Source organism: Megachile rotundata, chromosome 15 (genome assembly GCF_050947335.1).
Source record: "Megachile rotundata isolate GNS110a chromosome 15, iyMegRotu1, whole genome shotgun sequence".
Classification (NCBI taxonomy): Eukaryota; Metazoa; Arthropoda; class Insecta; order Hymenoptera; family Megachilidae; genus Megachile; species Megachile rotundata.
The window spans coordinates 13622769-13640140 of record NC_134997.1 but is presented as its reverse complement, the minus strand read 5'-3'; the positions used below and the strand labels follow the sequence as shown (position 1 = coordinate 13640140).

The following is a 17372-nucleotide window of genomic DNA, read 5'->3' as shown; positions in this document are numbered from 1 at the left end:
TCTGTTTTTTAACTTTACTAAAGCTTATCATGTCGTTTCTTCTTGTATTTCGCAAATGATGTTTTCGTCTAATATAAAACGTCAGAAGCAGCCTGTACTCGTTAAATTTATGTATCCGCACGATATCGAGGCCTCTTATTCTAGCGTGCTTACGTAAAATCTTTTGTTCAGGTTCTAAGTAAACGTAAAATATTGTACTTAAGTTCGTTAGGTAATCGCATGAATACTAGCTTGTCAGCATTATTCTTACATATGTACCAATATGATTTAGGATTTACGAGAGTCTCGTTATTGTCAACGCCATGGAAAGTACGATGAATACATACGACGAGTATACGCCGGTATATGATGAACAGATTGTAAAACGTTTTGAAAATGAATTCTCAAGAATCAAAGGTAATTTATTTATTTTTAATAAATAAACTACCCATTTACTTTCAGTAGAGAAGCATTAATTTTATCATTTGTTTTGCAGAAGAATGTTATTTGGACCATGCTGGAGCAACTTTATATTCTGATACTCAAATAAAAAATATTGCTGCTGACCTTCATCACTCACTTTATGCTAATCCACACTCCATTGGAGGTGCAAGTAACATAACACAAGATATCATAGAACGTATGAGATATCTGTAAGGAATTTGATAAGGAACATTTTATTCACAATATTTAAAGATTGCTATAACAACAATTTTTCATTGCTATAGGATTTTGAATCATTTCCATACATCTTCTGAAGAATACAGTGTTATTTTCACATCTGGTGCAACTGAATCTTTAAAGATAGTAGCTGATACATTCTTGTTTCACAAAGATCAGACAACTAATGTATTGTCCTCTTCAGGACATTTTGTGTATACACAAGATAATCATACTTCAGTCCTTGGTATGCGAGAAGTTGTTGTTAAAAGAGGAGTAAAAATAACTTGTTTAAGCCATGATAATGCCTTTAAAATTCTTAATTACCCTTTGAATCCTTTGAGTTCTTGTTCACAACAGGATAGCAATTCACTATTTGTGTATTCAGCACAGTGTAATTTTTCTGGATTAAAGTATCCTCTAAAATGGATCAAAAATGTACATGATGGAGTTCTCTCTAACACAGTTAATGATACATCCACCAAATGGTATGTTTTGCTTGATGCTGCTGGTTTTGCATCAACAAATGATTTGGATCTGTCTACATTCAAACCAGATTTTGTTTCTCTATCTTTCTACAAAATGTTTGGTTACCCTACTGGGATTGGAGCTTTGCTGGTCAAAAATTCTAGTGCTGATGTATTGCAAAAAGTTTATTATGGTGGTGGTACTGTAGATGTTTCTTTGAGCTCTGAAATGTACCATATAAAACGTAAAAGTTTACATGAAAGGTATACATCTATAAATTATGTGAAGAATTAAAATTTTTTCTAACTTTTTGTACTTTTTTTTATAGATTTGAAGATGGTACGGTACCATTTTTGTCCATAATATCCTTAAGACATGGCTTTGACATATTATCATCTATAACAATGGAAGCAATTTCAAAACATGTCTTTTCTCTTGCAAAATTTTTATACAAATCTTTATTAATGCTTCATCATAGCAATGGACAACCAGTTGTAAAGTTGTATTCTGATACTGTTTATGAAGATTGTAATTTGCAAGGGGGTATTATTGCATTTAACCTTATACGTTCTAATGGTGAATATGTAGGATACATGGAGGTTTTACATGTAGCAGCCTTATTTAAAATACATCTCAGAACTGGCTGCTTTTGTAATCCTGGTGCATGTCAAAGGCATTTAGCATTATCAAACAATGATATATTACAGAATTATGATTCTGGATATGTCTGTGGAGGAGCTACAGATTTAATAAATGGCAAACCAACTGGTGCTGTGAGAGTTTCATTTGGATACATGTCCACACTTAAGGATGTTCAAACTTTACTACATATGATTGAAGAATATTTTGTAGATAAACCACAAATAAAGAAAGTACCAGCTTGGTGGTTAGAGTATAAAACAACTTTAAATGAAAAATATTATTACCATAATACAAGTACAAAAGATACAAACAATGATACACGAAATAATACATTACAGAACATAAAAGAATCAGTCAGTCATTTTATTAATGATAATCGATTCTTAAAGTTGATGGTATATAATAATATATCCAAGAAAGAATGTATTTTAGAACAGTTATACATATATCCAATAAAATCATGTGCAGCTTATAGAATAGCAGGTTCCTGGAATCTAAATTCTAAAGGTCTACAATATGACAGAGAATGGATGATTGTTTCATCCTCTGGTACTTGTTTGACACAAAAACAACATATCAACCTTTGCTTATTAAAACCAATCATAGATCAGGAAAGAGGAATTATGCAATTAAATTATCCAGGTACAAATCTAATTATTTTTATCTACCAGTCAACTTTCTTACTTTAAAATATTTTAGGAGTTGCTGCAATTGATGTTCCTTTACATAATGACTCAGTAAGAACTGTGGAAGGAACAATATGCCAAAGTCGAGTTTGTGGACATAAAGTGGAAGGTATTGACTGTGGTTCAGATGTTTCTGAATGGTTAAGTTTAGCATTAGGGTTACCAAATTTGAGACTTATAAGACAAAGTGATAATGACCACAATAAAAAAGGTATAGCTTCAGTAATAATTTATGCAAATTATAATTCATTTTTTAATTGCATTTCCTTCTGCAGGAAACAATAAGCCTGAGTTATCATTTTCTAGTCAAGCTCAATATTTATTGATAAACAAAGCAAGTGTATTATGGCTTGCTAATAGGGTATCTGATAAAGAAGTTCAGAAAGAAACTATCATACATAGATTCAGAGGAAACATCATATTAAGTGGTTGTGAAGCTTTTGAGGAAACACAATGGAAACATATGCAAATAGGAAAAAATAGTTTTACAGTACGTATTCATAAAACATGAAACAAGAACAAGAATATAATCAATATTAATATAAATTTCTTCAATTAGGTATCTGGTCCATGTACTAGATGTCAAATGATATGCATTGATCAAACTACTGGTAAAAAAACAATAGAACCATTGCGTACGCTTGCAGAGCAATTTCATGGGAAATTACGCTTTGGTATTTATTTAACTAAAGAAACCAAAGAAGATGGATTCATTACTGTTGGAGACATTATTCATATTTCATAAGTGGAAGTTTCTCATTTGCAAAAATGTGCAATATTCTCAATTCCACAGAATATGATTTTTTGAGGTTATATCGATTTCAAATCATAAATATACATAACAGAGTTAGTATAGTATTTTACAATTTATATTTTATCAAGTATTAAATATGAACTGAATTGTTCTATTAGATTTTATGTATAGTTTTTATACATATCTGTCCTACTAATACGACATTGGTATATCATGGATACCAACATTTGTATGCTAGAATAGTTCTGTCTTTTTATATAATTAGTAAAAAAGAATGTATATTTATATGGCGCAAGTATATTGTAAGAAATAAAAATAATTATTACATAAATAAAATTATTTAAAGTTTTTATTTTTAATGTTGGTGACACTGTAATTAGCAGCAAGTTCCGCACTGTTGTTCTACGCACACCTGTCGTGCGTCACTGTGAACCAGTTCAGTATAGATCGTGAATTTTGTGTGACGTGTTGGATTTAACATTGTTCTGTTGTTCATTTTCGTATTTTAAAGGTTATAGTTCACGATAATAAGTTGCGTTGCATTTACAGTGTTTTGTTTTAAAAGGCGCGAATCATTTGAAAATTTTATACTTAGGCAACAGGTGTCTAATATCTACACATGTTTTGATAGCGGTGATATCTGTTTTCGTAATAATTAAACAAACAAATTTAAGCGATAATTTTTTATCAAGAGCATTTTGAATCATGCTTAAAACGATCAATACTATTTTATGGAAAAGTGTCTATCTTAACTAAGTCTAACATTCAAATTGTGATAATCGCGCCTTACCAATCAATTCTCAAAAATGGAATACGATTATCTTATTAAATTTTTGGCTCTCGGAAATTCTGGAGTCGGCAAAACAAGTTTTCTGTATCAATATACTAATGGCACGTTCGATTCTCGATTTATATCCACTGTCGGCATTGACTTCAAAGAAAAACGCGTGGTAAATAAATTATTCTATTATGTGCTAATCATCATTATTATTACTGCAAAATTAATTTTTTATTTATTACTGTGACAGTGTTTTATTTAAAACATTTTATAAATCTATATCTGAGTCATATACATAAATTATATATATGTAAATGACTTTAGACACATATGTTATTACTTATAAGCAAGTATAATTACCTATTACAGATATACCAGACAACAAATGGTAGAACTCAACGTGTTCATTTACAGCTGTGGGACACAGCTGGCCAAGAGCGGTAACAATTGCTATATTTGAGTTTAAAATCTATTTTAAAGCACTAATATTCTTTAAAAATAGTCCACAACATATATAAAATATATCAGTGTTACTTAATGCTTTTTTTATGTACACTAATTAATATAACATAAAAATAAAGAACATAATATTATTAGTACAGAAGGCTTTAATTGTTATGTAAATATGTAATGCCTTTGAAATTCAGGTTCAGAAGTTTAACTACAGCCTTTTACCGGGATTCCATGGGTTTCCTTCTAATTTTTGATCTAACCAACGAACTATCCTTTCTAGAAGTTAGAAATTGGCTGGAACAACTTAGGGTACTCATACTTTATTAACATTGTTACTGTAAGACCAATATAAGTTTGATGAATAGTTTTATCGAACAATGATTTGAGTTAACATATACATAGCTACAATTCTATGCATGTTGTATGATGTTTATGCATGAAAAACAACTTTATCTAATAAGATTTGTATGCTGTTAAAAAATTATACAAAGAATGGTACTGGTTACAAAACGGAAATTTTTTATTTATACATGAGCTCAAACTATCGTTCGATCGAACAATCGTAAACAACGAGCAATAACAATTTATCGTGTTAAAAAGAATAAATGTTTATTCCGCGACTCGATATTTAACAAATTTCCGTAATTTTCGTTCGAGTCATAAATCGGAGAATTTCTAGTGAAGACAGAACAATCTCAGATACATTCATTGAAAGTCACTGTTTGCCTTTCTCAAATTATTTGATCGTAAAATATCGAAGCCATAGTTGGCCTGTTTTCGCTACGAGCTTTTCCTGTTCTTGTATTATATCGTAGCACGTTCTGTTTGACTAACCGTTTTCATTCCATCTCGATTCTCTTGTTTGATCGTTGATTCGTATTTGTGTACCTGTAGACTCACGCATATTGCGAAGATCCAGACATAATTCTCTGTGGAAACAAATCCGATCTCGAAGACAAACGGGTTGTTAGTGAACATAAGGCTCGGGAATTAGCGGAGAAGCATGGGTAAATAGCATAGTACATAAAATTCATTATGTTCGATCATCAATTCATGTTCTTGCTTTTCATATCATTCTATCGACACATTGTACATTATTCGAGAGCTCTAATAGTTGATGAGTTAAGCGCGAGATATCTTATTACGTGGAAGTCTCGATTAAAGTATGAAATAAACTATGTTTCTCAGCTTGGTGTACCTGGAAACGAGTGCAGCTACCGGTCAAAACGTGGCACGTGCCGTGGAGATACTGTTGGATCGTGTGATGCGGAGGATGGAAAGTACCGTGGATAAGTCATTATTGCCTCATCAAAGAGTTCTACGATGTCACGAGCGTGATACACCGCCACCCAGTACTTCCTGTTACTGCTGACACTGTCCGTTCGTGTAGCTGAATAAATTGCCTCGATCATCCCTCGTACGTTTGAGGCAACATCGTGCGATTCACATTTTATTCAGCTAACAACATGCTCTTATCGAGTTGCATTCGAATCTCTTGTCGTTCGACGTTTAACATGTGCTCTTTAACGTGTAAGCGCGGCAGAATATCGATCATGCTCGATAAATGATGAGAAATTGTAATGGATCAGATTTCAGTACTGAATATTTTACACGACACCCTTTACGTATAGTATTACCTATAAATTTTGAATACAAGAATTTCAGGTTGTACGCATAGTCTAGTGAATGGATGATCGATGTTCTGTTGTACATCTCTGGAACCGTGCTAATACGCTTGTAAACAAAGCCGTTGATGAACTATTTCGCAAACTGCACATCTGTGCATTGTTGTACTCTGAAAACGATCCGCGTTGTTTCACGCATCCATACGAACATACTGTCGTCTTCCATGATCGCTTCTCCTAGTACGGAATTGTTCCGATTGCAATCCGTAAACTTGTACCTCTGACGTATACGTTCGTCTTTCAGTGTTCCGCGATTACGCGATTTACTTGTTACCGTCGTACGCACAACGTGTTCAATAGGGTATTCAGAGTGTTGCTTAATACGGAAGAACTGTTTTAAGGATAGATGTCGCGTTGGGAAATTATTAAAAAGATTATCAACACTCGGAAATTCGAGTTGTAGTCGAAATACTTCCCAGATATTAGGTGGCACTCTATACATATATTACAAGTAAAATTACAATCGTAGCTCTTAAATTCTAAATTCTAATTCTAAATTAAATTCTAATCGTAGCTCTTAGCTCGGTATAGTTCTCTGAAGATTTTTTAAAGCCTTCAGAGAACTATACCAATTACCAGGTCACACCACGTGGAGGTGGCTACGATAGCGACCCACCCTAACTCCAAATCCCTTCCTCCCTCCAAATGCAACCTCATTTATCAGAAGGATAAATGAGTTCTGACTCTACTTAGCTCATAGGCTCGCATATACAAGTTCTTTACCACAATCCAGTAAAGAACTTGTATCACACACACACATACATTAACTTAACACTAATCGCATGGGATCCCATACACGCACGCTTAACTTATTCTAAACGCCGCACGGTACCTCTCATTCTAAGATTGCACTCAAATAATCTATGACGAATTCAAAAGGCAAAGGGAAATAAGAAAGTTAGAAGAACTTTCTACTAAAAGAAAAGAAAGTTAGAAGAACTTTCTACTAAAAAGAAAAGAAAGTTAGAAGAACTTTCTGTCAAAAAAGGGGATCAGTATTTTTCGTCAAGTGAACCTTGCTTTCCATGGGTCAAAGGGTAGCCCATAGTGGCTTACGTGAACCACGACGGCAAAGATGAACCGAAGATACCTTTGGCAAGAACGAGTGATACACCCCAGTTGGCGGAGGGTTCCCATTTCCCCCAGCGCTCTCGCGTCTTACCACAGAGAGGATACCCAGACCGTGATGCCCCTTGGCAGAATGGCGGCGGGTCGGGGAGGCACATCAGAGTATGAGAGGTGCCAACCCCGATCCGCCCCGCCGGGCAAAGAATATCACTCGCGCTCACCGGCACTTGCAGCTCACCTCTGCCGCGTGTTCACAGCGCTGTGAACCCCCCATGATCCACTTGGGCGCAGAACGATTGACAAAAAATAACGGGGTATTCTACAAGCTAACGAAAGTTAAAAGAACTTTCTATCACAAAAAAAAGAAAGTTAGAAGAACTTTCTGTCAAAAAAGGGGATGAGTATTTTTCGCCAAGTGAACCTCGCCTTCCATGGGTCAAAGGGTAGTGCATAGTGTCTTACGTGAACTACGAGACAGAGATGAACCGAAAATACTGGCAAGAACGAGTGACACATCCGCGGAAAGTTTCCCATTTCTCCCAGCTTACGTTTTAGGTAAGTCTTACTGCAGAGAGGAAACCCTGCCGTGAGGCACCCGATCGAGACGGAACATCAATCGATCGGCCCCGCAGAGATGTGTCCCTGGCGCTACACCAGTACTTGCAGCTCACTTCTGCCCGTGTTCACGGCGCTATGAACCCCCAATGATCCACTTGGGTTCGGACCGATTGACAAAAAATAACGGGGCATACTACAAGCTAACGCGTACAAAGTTTGAGAATTGGGACGATGAGTGCAAGTTGGAATGAGAGGTACTTACAGGGACCCACCCGCCCTGCCCACGAGCACACAACTTAAAATTAACGCACGCATAAAATTAGCTTAAAACTAACGCACGCATCCCACGAAGATCCCTCGATGATCCCTCGATGATTGATGTCTTCAATGATGACCTATTACCTATAGAATAAATAGGTGCAACAATAAAAAGAGGAAACAGAGAAGCAAACGCAAGATTAGTAACATTGTAATGTTTAGACATGCACAATTCATGCTAACATTTAAATTTATATTAACATTTTCAGAATAAAAATAAAATAAACCTTGAATCGACTCGATAAAAACCTGAAACAGACAAATATTATTAAGACACATAAGAAAAATTGAATTACTTATTTAAAATAAAAATCTGAAACATAAAAATATAATTAGACACATATGAAACATTACTTACTTAAAATAAAAATCAGGACACACACCATTCACACACTCACGCATACTGTAATACATTCTAAATGCCCTACATGTACCTCTTATTCTAAAATTGCACTCGCATATAAAACTTTGTAAAAATTGCAAAAAGATAGGAAAGAAAGTTGGAAGAACTTTTTTTTAAGTTTGGGGAAATTGAGAAAAAGGGACAAACTATTACTACAATCTAATATGTAAGTTTAAAAATTGACAAAGATGAGTGCAAATTAGAATAGGAGGTACTTACAATGTGCGCAGGCTTTTCGTCACGACAAGTGACGAAAAACCTGCGCCCGAGCCCACCCTTCCTCCCACAGCTCGGAATTAATGTAATTTGGATATGAAACTCAGAAGTTATAATCGTAGCTCTTAGCTCGATATCGTTTTCTAAAGTTAATTTCGTGAAAAATATTTAAAAAACGACATCGATTACCGGGTCACACCACGAGGAGGTGGCTACGTTAGAGAGTGACCCACCCTAACTCCAAATCCCTACCACCCTCCAATTGCAATACCTCATTTATCAGAAGGATAAATGAGTTCTGACTCTACTTAGCTCATAGGCTCGCATATACAAGTTCTTTACTACAATCCAGTAAAGAACTTGTATCACACACACGCACACATACATTATCTTAATACTAATCGCATAGGATCCCACGCATACGCTTAACTTATTCTAAACGCCGCACGGTACCTCTCATTCTAAGATTGCACTCAAATAATCTATGACGAAGTAAAAAAGCAAAGGGGCAAAAAAGAAAGTTAGAAGAACTTTCTACTAAAAGAGAAGAAAGTTAGAAGAACTTTCTACTAAAAGAGAAGAAAGTTAGAAGAACTTTCTACAAAAAGAAAAGAAAGTTAGAAGAACTTTCTGTCAAAAAAGGGGACCATTATTTTTCGCCAAGCGAACCTTGCTTTCCATGGGTCAAAGGGTAGTCCATAGTGGCTTACGTGAACCACGACGGCAAAGATGAACCGAAGATACCTTTGGCAAGAACGAGTGATACACCCCAGTTGGCGGAGGGTTCCCATTTCCCCCAGCGCTCTCGCGTCTTACCACAGAGAGGATACCCAGACCGTGATGCCCCTTGGCAGAATGGCGGCGGGTCGGGGAGGCACATCAGAGTATGAGAGGTGCCAACCCCGATCCGCCCCGCCGGGCAAAGAATATCACTCGCGCTCACCGGCACTTGCAGCTCACCTCTGCCGCGTGTTCACAGCGCTATGAACCCCCAATGATCCACTTGGGCGCAGAACGATTGACAAAAAATAAGTGGGTATACTACAAGCTAACGCGTACAAAGATTGAGAATTGAGAAGATGAGTGCAAGTTGGAATGAGAGGTACTTACAAGGACCCACCCACCCTTCCCACACGATTACAATTAACTTAAAATTAACGCACGCATAAAATCAACTTAAAACTAGCGCACGCATAAAATTAACTTAAAACTAGCGCACGCATCCCTCGATGATCCCTCGATGATCCCTCGATGATCCCTCGATGATCCCTCGATGATCGATGTCTTCAGTGGTGAACTATTCATTACCTGCAAAATAAGGAAGTGTGACAATAAAAAAAGGTAACAGAAAAGGAAATGCAGAATTATCTAGTTAAAATAAAAACCTGGAACATCTGAATGAAATTAAGACAAACAAGAATTGTTAACGTAAAAACCTGAGACATCTTAATGATATTAAAACAAACAAGAATCGTAAAAATAGAACCCTGAAACATACAAATACAATTAAGACACATATGAAACATTGAAAATTGCTTGTATAAAATGAAGTCCTGAAACACACAAAAAATAATTAGAACAAATATGAAACATTAAAAATTACTTAGATAAAATGAAAACCTGAAACATACAAAAATGATTAAGCCCTAAGTGTGCCTTTTGTTCTAAAATTGCACTTGTATAATTTAAAACTTTGTAGAGAAAAGGGGTAAAGAAGAAAGTTGGAAGAACTTTCTTTCAAGTTTGGAGCAATTGACAATAAAAATGATAGGCTACTACTACAATCTAATATGTAACATGTTAAAAAATTGACTTGAAGATGAGTGCAAGTTAGAACAAAAGGCACTTTGCGCAAGCTTTTCGCCACGTGTCGTGACGAAAAACCTGCGCCCGAGCCCACCCTTCCTCCCACAAGCTCGGAATTAATTACAAATTCAAGATCAATCAACAATAAAACATTTTATACAAAATCAATTACTGAAACAGAGAAAAATAATTTACACATAAAATTGAGGGAAATTAAAATCGCGAAGGGATATACAAATATCGTATCTCGAAATATAATCACGAAGGGATATAAAAATCTCTAATTTCATAAAATAATCGCGAAGGGATGTACAAATCTCGAATCTCGTAATATAATCGCGAAGGGATATAAAAATCTCTAATTTCATAAAATAATCGCGAAGGGATACTAAAATCTCTAATTTCGTAATAAAATCGCGAAAGTATAAAAATCTCGAATCGCGAAGGGATATGCAAATCTCTAATCTCAAAATTTAATCGCGAAGTTATGCAAAAATCTCTAATCTTGAAATTTAATTGGGAGGGCATAAAAATCTCGAATCGCGAAGGGATAGAAATAAAATCGCGAGTGGCTATGCTCGTAAAAATTCGAGCAAAACGTGACGATACATTTCGTATCGTTCAAAAAGCACATGTAAAATACAAGAAAATAATAGCGAGCATAGTGACAAATGACTGTCCATCCTAAGATGGACAGCCATTAATAGTTCCCCTCTTCTTTGGCAATTTTGCCGGGGCTCTTCGGCATATAGCCTCTTCTCTCTTCGGCAAAGCCTCACAAAAATCACTCGCGAAATTTTACGGTAACTCGGACATTCTTAGTTTTCAATTACATAAATTCTCAATTTCGCTATCAATCTCCATAAACAGATAGCAGACAGTTTTATCGAAATAAAATTGCAATACTATCCATTTATTTCGATCGATAACTAAATCGAAATTTTATGTAATATATAATAAGTAAGTTTGATAAGAAAAATAATTACTCAAGATAAAAATACGACCAGCGATTTTTAGAATGCGCTGGCCGTAAAAGAATGTCCGAGCAGAATATTTTATTTCACTGCACTTCACTTCACTTCACTGTATACTTCATTTTTGCAGTCGGATCTAGAACCCGACTGCGACTTACAAACTAAAAGGCCTGGCCTGAACGAACAATCGAGTTCAAGAGATATTAAATATATTCATATTTAATTTTTCTCTTCTCGATTTTTCGTAAACCCCCCAGATGCAAGCATCTCACGTGTGAGAGAGGAGGATAGAGAAACGTGAAAGCTTGCTCTGGCCCTACCTACTTAAAACTAACTCATTCACACCAGAAGTAAGCTACCTGCCTGCCTATCGCTATATTTAAAAAATTGCAAAGTCCATTCTCACAAAAACACACTCCACGGTTCTCACACATACCACCCGGGTGCAAATAAGCCTAATCCTAGGGAGTACGTCCCGGGACGTCTCCGACACCCGAGTTCAATACTACATTCACACTCTAAGTTCATACCTTTTTGCTGAAATCGATCGACAATCGACAGTGAATGAACATATTTCATTTTCGTACTCTTTCGAATATTTAATGTAATATGGTCTTGTAAAAATTTTAACTACTCATACAATTTTGTAACTTAATCAATTTATATAATTTTCAAATGACTCTACTTGCATTTTGTATGCATTTTCAAATGACTCGACTTGCATTTTGTATGCATTTTCAAATAGAATTTTGCAAAATTTAAAAAATAAATCTACAGTTTAATCGACACAAGGTCCACGACCTAACCACACACACACACGTGTAACTTGTGTCGATAATTCACTGTCAATTTGTCGATCGCCAAAACATCTTAAAACTAAACCGTGTCCACCTGCCCTAACCCATGCGAGTAGCATCTAAGCACGCGCATGAGTATAGAGCATAAAAATGAACACGGCCACATGTATTTTCACCTACCAGTTTTCTTCATGTGTGCTGAAAATCCTGAGCTAAGAAACACGATTAGAAACATGCTAATAAAGTGTCTTCCAGCAAAAATTGACTCTAACTTTAAAAAACTTTCAAAATGGAAAATGGAAGATCACTTTGCAAAAATCTAAGTATATCGGTAGTTTCATTCTTAACAGATTTATGATATCAAAGTAAATTTCTAAATGACTCAAACATTCGTAAATAACTTTGATATCGAAATCTGTTTTTCGCGAAACTTTCTTGTACATATGTGTATTCAAAAAGAGTTCGCGATACAATTGAAAGTGACTCTAAAAGTAAACTAGCACGAAATCGGAGGGTCATCCGACTTCAATATACTAATTTTAATTTGATTCGTAAAGAAGTTAAGTTAAAACGCGATGTACAAGAAAACCCTGACCTGAGCTAATAAATATAATAAACAGTTTGTACGAATTTTGCACGATCGTACAGTCGTGGTCACTATGCTCGCTCAAAAATATAAAATACAACCAGTTCCCGTGTCGCTTCGGACCATTCGTCCTACGACATGATGGGAACCGGAGGAACCATAAAGCATGCGACTCACCGATCGTTGACTTGCGCCACTGCGATCGCTTTACCGGTAAAGCATCAGAGATTTCGACTGCTTTGGACTGCTTTGGACTGCTTTGGACTGCTTTGGACTGCTTTGGCAACGTTTAGATTTGGCAGTTTGTCCATTGGATTGGCAGCGTGACCTGTAATCATAGCAAGACAACAATTTAGTAACTGTCAATCAATTTGCATTTCGAGTAACGTATACATTTTTGAAACGCAAACAGTTAATGAACAAGTTAAGCATGCATGCAGTACTACATTACAAAAACCAGTAATAAATTTGCAAATGTATATCAAAACGTATAATACACACTAAAACACTAGTAACAATTTGTTAAAATATTTAAATAACCATTCCATAATACACACTAAAACACCAGTAGCAATTTGTTAAAACATTTAAATATCCACTCCATAAAATATATTAAAACACCAGTAACAATATGTCAAAACACTTAAATAATCATTCCACATAATACACTAAAGCACCAGTAACACTATGCCAAAACACTTAAATAATCATTGCATAAAGTACACCAACACCCAATAACAGTTTGTAAAAACACTTAAATAATCACTCCACAAAATACATTAAAACAGTAAAAAATTAATAAAACATTCAAATAACCGCACCATAAAACACAGTAATAAATCCGTATACACATGCACAATCACTTAAGGAAACACACTAGTAAAGTCACTGACACTTGTAGAACCACACCATAAAATTTGTTAATACACCCCCATAATTAATAAAAAATAATTATTAAAGCACATTAAACACTAGTAATAACACACTAGGTACACTAATATATCCGTATATGCATGCAGGTAACACACTGGTTAAGTCACTGACACTTGTAGAATCACACCATAAATTTTATTAATACACCCACATATTTATTAAAAAATATTTGTTAAAGCACACTAAACACCAGTAGTAGTACGCTAGGTAACGCATGAACAAGCACAGTATCGAATAAGTGAATCCTTGACTCGTACCGGTAAGTGTTGACAGGTGCGATCCGACCTCCTCGACTCACGAAATACAACTGAGTTCATTTGACCTTTTCAAGTGTACGAGCTATTGGTAGATTACAGCAGCCAATTAGACATCACAAATTGCACCAATAGATCGAATTAAAGTGTATGAGTGATTGGCAGTGTACAGTAGCCAATTAGAGATCATGTAATCCACCAATAGCGTGCAACCACTCTCATTGGATGTTGTATAATTATTTTAACGTTAATTTCTTTATAATTTCATATTTTTCGACTGTTTATTAACAAATTTATTGCTGGAATTATTTAAATTTATTAATTTTTTTTAACTTAATCTTGCAGATATGTTGCAAAATGAATATTTATTAATATACATATACCGTTAGTCTCTGTTCATTCGCCAAAAATTGTGATACGCGAGTTACGATTAAATAGGGAAAGCAGAGTGATTCTCGATAATATATATATGTGTATTTTTGATGCTGTTTAACCAAAGTTACGTACCATCTAGTTGTTAAGTATTGTGCTGAGAATACAATCAAACTATTGTCTGATGTTTGTGCCGTCGTTAGCCGAATATAAATGATAATTGTCTGTTCTTGCCAAGTTTCTATGCAGACTATAACTGTATGTTACAAAAACCCGTTACTCCTTTTGCGAGGGAGCATTGGAAAATGTTTATACGAAGGACTCTGATGCTGAAAGGCACGAATTGCCGCGTGATTTATAAGTTTCAAACGTTCCGCGGTTTCCTTTCAATTTCAAAGTGAAACTAAACGCAGGAATTTGCCATCGTTGTGCCGTTCAGCATTTCAGCCTTTCATTTACGTAGTTATTTTATGCATGTCGCGGGAACTGTATGTTGGCCCTTTCAATTTATACACTTGCGAGTTACAATTGATCAAGGGATGTTCATATTTATATATGCATATGTATATTATGTCTGTTGAGCACGTAAAGCCCGAGAATAATAACTTTCATAGTTTGATAGTTCTAGAGAACGATATAAGATTAAAGTTTCAACGACACCCGAATAGCGAACTCGATAGAAGTTTCTATGAAAATGAATCTCCAAATGTTTCATGTTACTTCCAATGCATAACTTTTCCGTTATCCGAAGAATTTGAAACGATGAAGATACTTCAAGTTATTGCCTCATTCCATACATCGTGTCATGCGCCGCCGTGATAAAAGAAGATTGCACTAGTCCTATCTGTTTCCTCGACAAAATATTCTCGTGCTCATTGTTACTTTACTACTATCTCGGGAACGATGCACGATGAGAATGAGTGCAATTATAAATCAGGGTAGCAAATTTTTTGGAATCTATGTTTTTTCTTACACGACAATCTCCGAAAGGATTGATTACGATTTTACACGAATCTCGATGTGTTCAATTTTGACAAGATCATAGCTAACTAATAGAATACGTGACTGTGTGTTTCTCAAGGTCTCGATAACTACCAAAGAATTAGAGTAATTGAGGGGTGCAAGAGGACCGCTCTATCGTGTATACGTACTTATCTGTTTCATAAATCGTGATGTGCCTCGACAACTTACTTGATAAATACCTGTCTGAGTAAATAAATGTTCTATGATTCTGCTTGAACAAACTTTTGTTACCTCTTTTATTTTTTATTTATCTCTGGTACGCGCAATAAAAATGAATGTTACGTGTAATGTGTCTAACTTGTCACTCCGATACGTAATAAATAATGTTGTCTTCTCTAAGAAGGCATCAGCTGCCGATGTTTCTCTCGCAGTTTGCGTATCCCATCGGGCCCAGGATCAAATGTAAACCGATCAAGCTGTTGGAAAACAAGGAGCCTGGAGAATAACTCTCCTAGCATCAGCCGACGAAACTTTGTTTCATCAATAACTAGGCGAAGGGTAAAAACGTACACAACAGGGAACTGCTCGAAAGTTTCGTAGGGAAACTTCCTTTATGGAAGTTCGATCGAAGTTTCCTGACCAGCCGTCCAGGTTATTAGCCGGCTATTTATATGAGCCGGTGTTGCTGTTTACGGGTACACGAGCTTTTTAAGTTCATGAATCTCCTTTTTACGACAAAAGTTCGGCGAATTTTTAAACAGATCTACGCTTTTACGAGTATTGCGCGCTATTGTACGATCGAGAACGATCCCTTTAGAGTTGTTGAAAAGTACATAGGCGACACATTGAATTTCCATGTGGTAAAAGGTTTAACCGATGAAACGGAATAAATAAATCTACGTGCACGTAAATTTCTGGCATTTGGTTCGATTAATCACTCAAAGTCCGTGACAAAACGTGCCCTTATCTCCGGCAAAATTTTCAACCGGATTCGGAGAAGCAGGAACGAGAACAGAGAGAAGGAAAATTGTCTGATCGATAGACCAGCTACGGTCCAATGAATAGGGTCCTTTTGATAGTCCTTGCTGATACGCTTTAAACGGTTCCATTGCTTTGCCTGGCCACTATCAAATGAACTTGAGGGTCTACGTAATAATTAGTCTGTACAGAGGCCAGGGCAAACTGGTTGTCACAAAGTGGTCGTTACTGGTATCAACGGCATATTGACGACAGGACAAAGCTGTCGGAAGGCTTTCAGTTGTTCGATTGTTATTGAGCTTCCAAAGAAGACAAAGTTTTAATTGTCGTCCTCCAAAACGTGATAATTACGACAAAAATATAGATGTTGCGGTAGGTCCTCGAAGACCGATGCCTCGAATAGATAACAGCAACGCGTCGAAGTTTGTCCAATTATAAGTGGACTCGGTATAAAGGTAACATTTCAGAAATCGTTTTACCAAATTGGTGAGCAGTGACGTTCGTGTTATCGCATTCTAGTTTTAGCATGACTACTCCACAAGTGGAGCAAACTTTAGTCGAGAACCGTCAGTTGCAAATAAACCAGGAAACCGATAGCTGTTATCAAAACCAAGACCTGCCAAGAAACCAGAAATCGCGGTCAAGTTCCAGTTTATGTACGAACGTGGTTTCACGTTGAAAGGGTTTCGATTTCAGCTCACAGAAGAGCAAAACTGGACTTTAACAAGCTGAAAAACCCAGTATTACGTTATCCGAAACTTGGTTATTCGATAACATAATACTTCTACGTTGAAACGTTCTTTGCTACACTTTATAAAGGAACGGTATTGACTCTAACATTGCCAATCTTTGCAAACTTACATTACGCGAAACTTGGTTAACGTAATGTTTTCGCATTGAAAGGATTTGCATTTCAATTTATGAAGGGATAAAGTATTGATCCGAAGGTCGTTACTCTTTACATATTAATGAACGCGACATTGCATTACTCGAAAATGTTTTCGCACCGAAAGAATCCTCATTTATAAAACAACAGTGTCA

The 17372-nt window shown here is 35.9% G+C and overlaps 2 protein-coding genes across 2 annotated transcripts; both read left to right on the top strand.

Moving 5' to 3' along the window:
* Nucleotides 1-6: 6 nt before the first annotated feature.
* mal (molybdenum cofactor sulfurase) lies at nt 7-3484 on the top strand. Its single transcript, XM_076540592.1, has 8 exons — nt 7-153; nt 272-396; nt 476-632; nt 708-1370; nt 1436-2391; nt 2449-2646; nt 2711-2925; nt 2995-3484. The coding sequence occupies exons 1-8, from the start codon at nt 56-58 to the stop codon at nt 3178-3180; spliced, it is 2598 nt and encodes an 865-aa protein (XP_076396707.1). The 5' UTR covers nt 7-55; the 3' UTR covers nt 3181-3484.
* A 134-nt stretch (nt 3485-3618) lies between these two features.
* On the top strand, nt 3619-15634 carry Rab27 (RAS oncogene family member Rab27). The gene is made up of 5 exons (XM_003703424.3): nt 3619-4139; nt 4337-4407; nt 4615-4729; nt 5315-5427; nt 5609-15634. The coding sequence occupies exons 1-5, from the start codon at nt 3996-3998 to the stop codon at nt 5790-5792; spliced, it is 627 nt and encodes a 208-aa protein (XP_003703472.1). The 5' UTR covers nt 3619-3995; the 3' UTR covers nt 5793-15634.
* Nucleotides 15635-17372: the final 1738 nt, after the last annotated feature.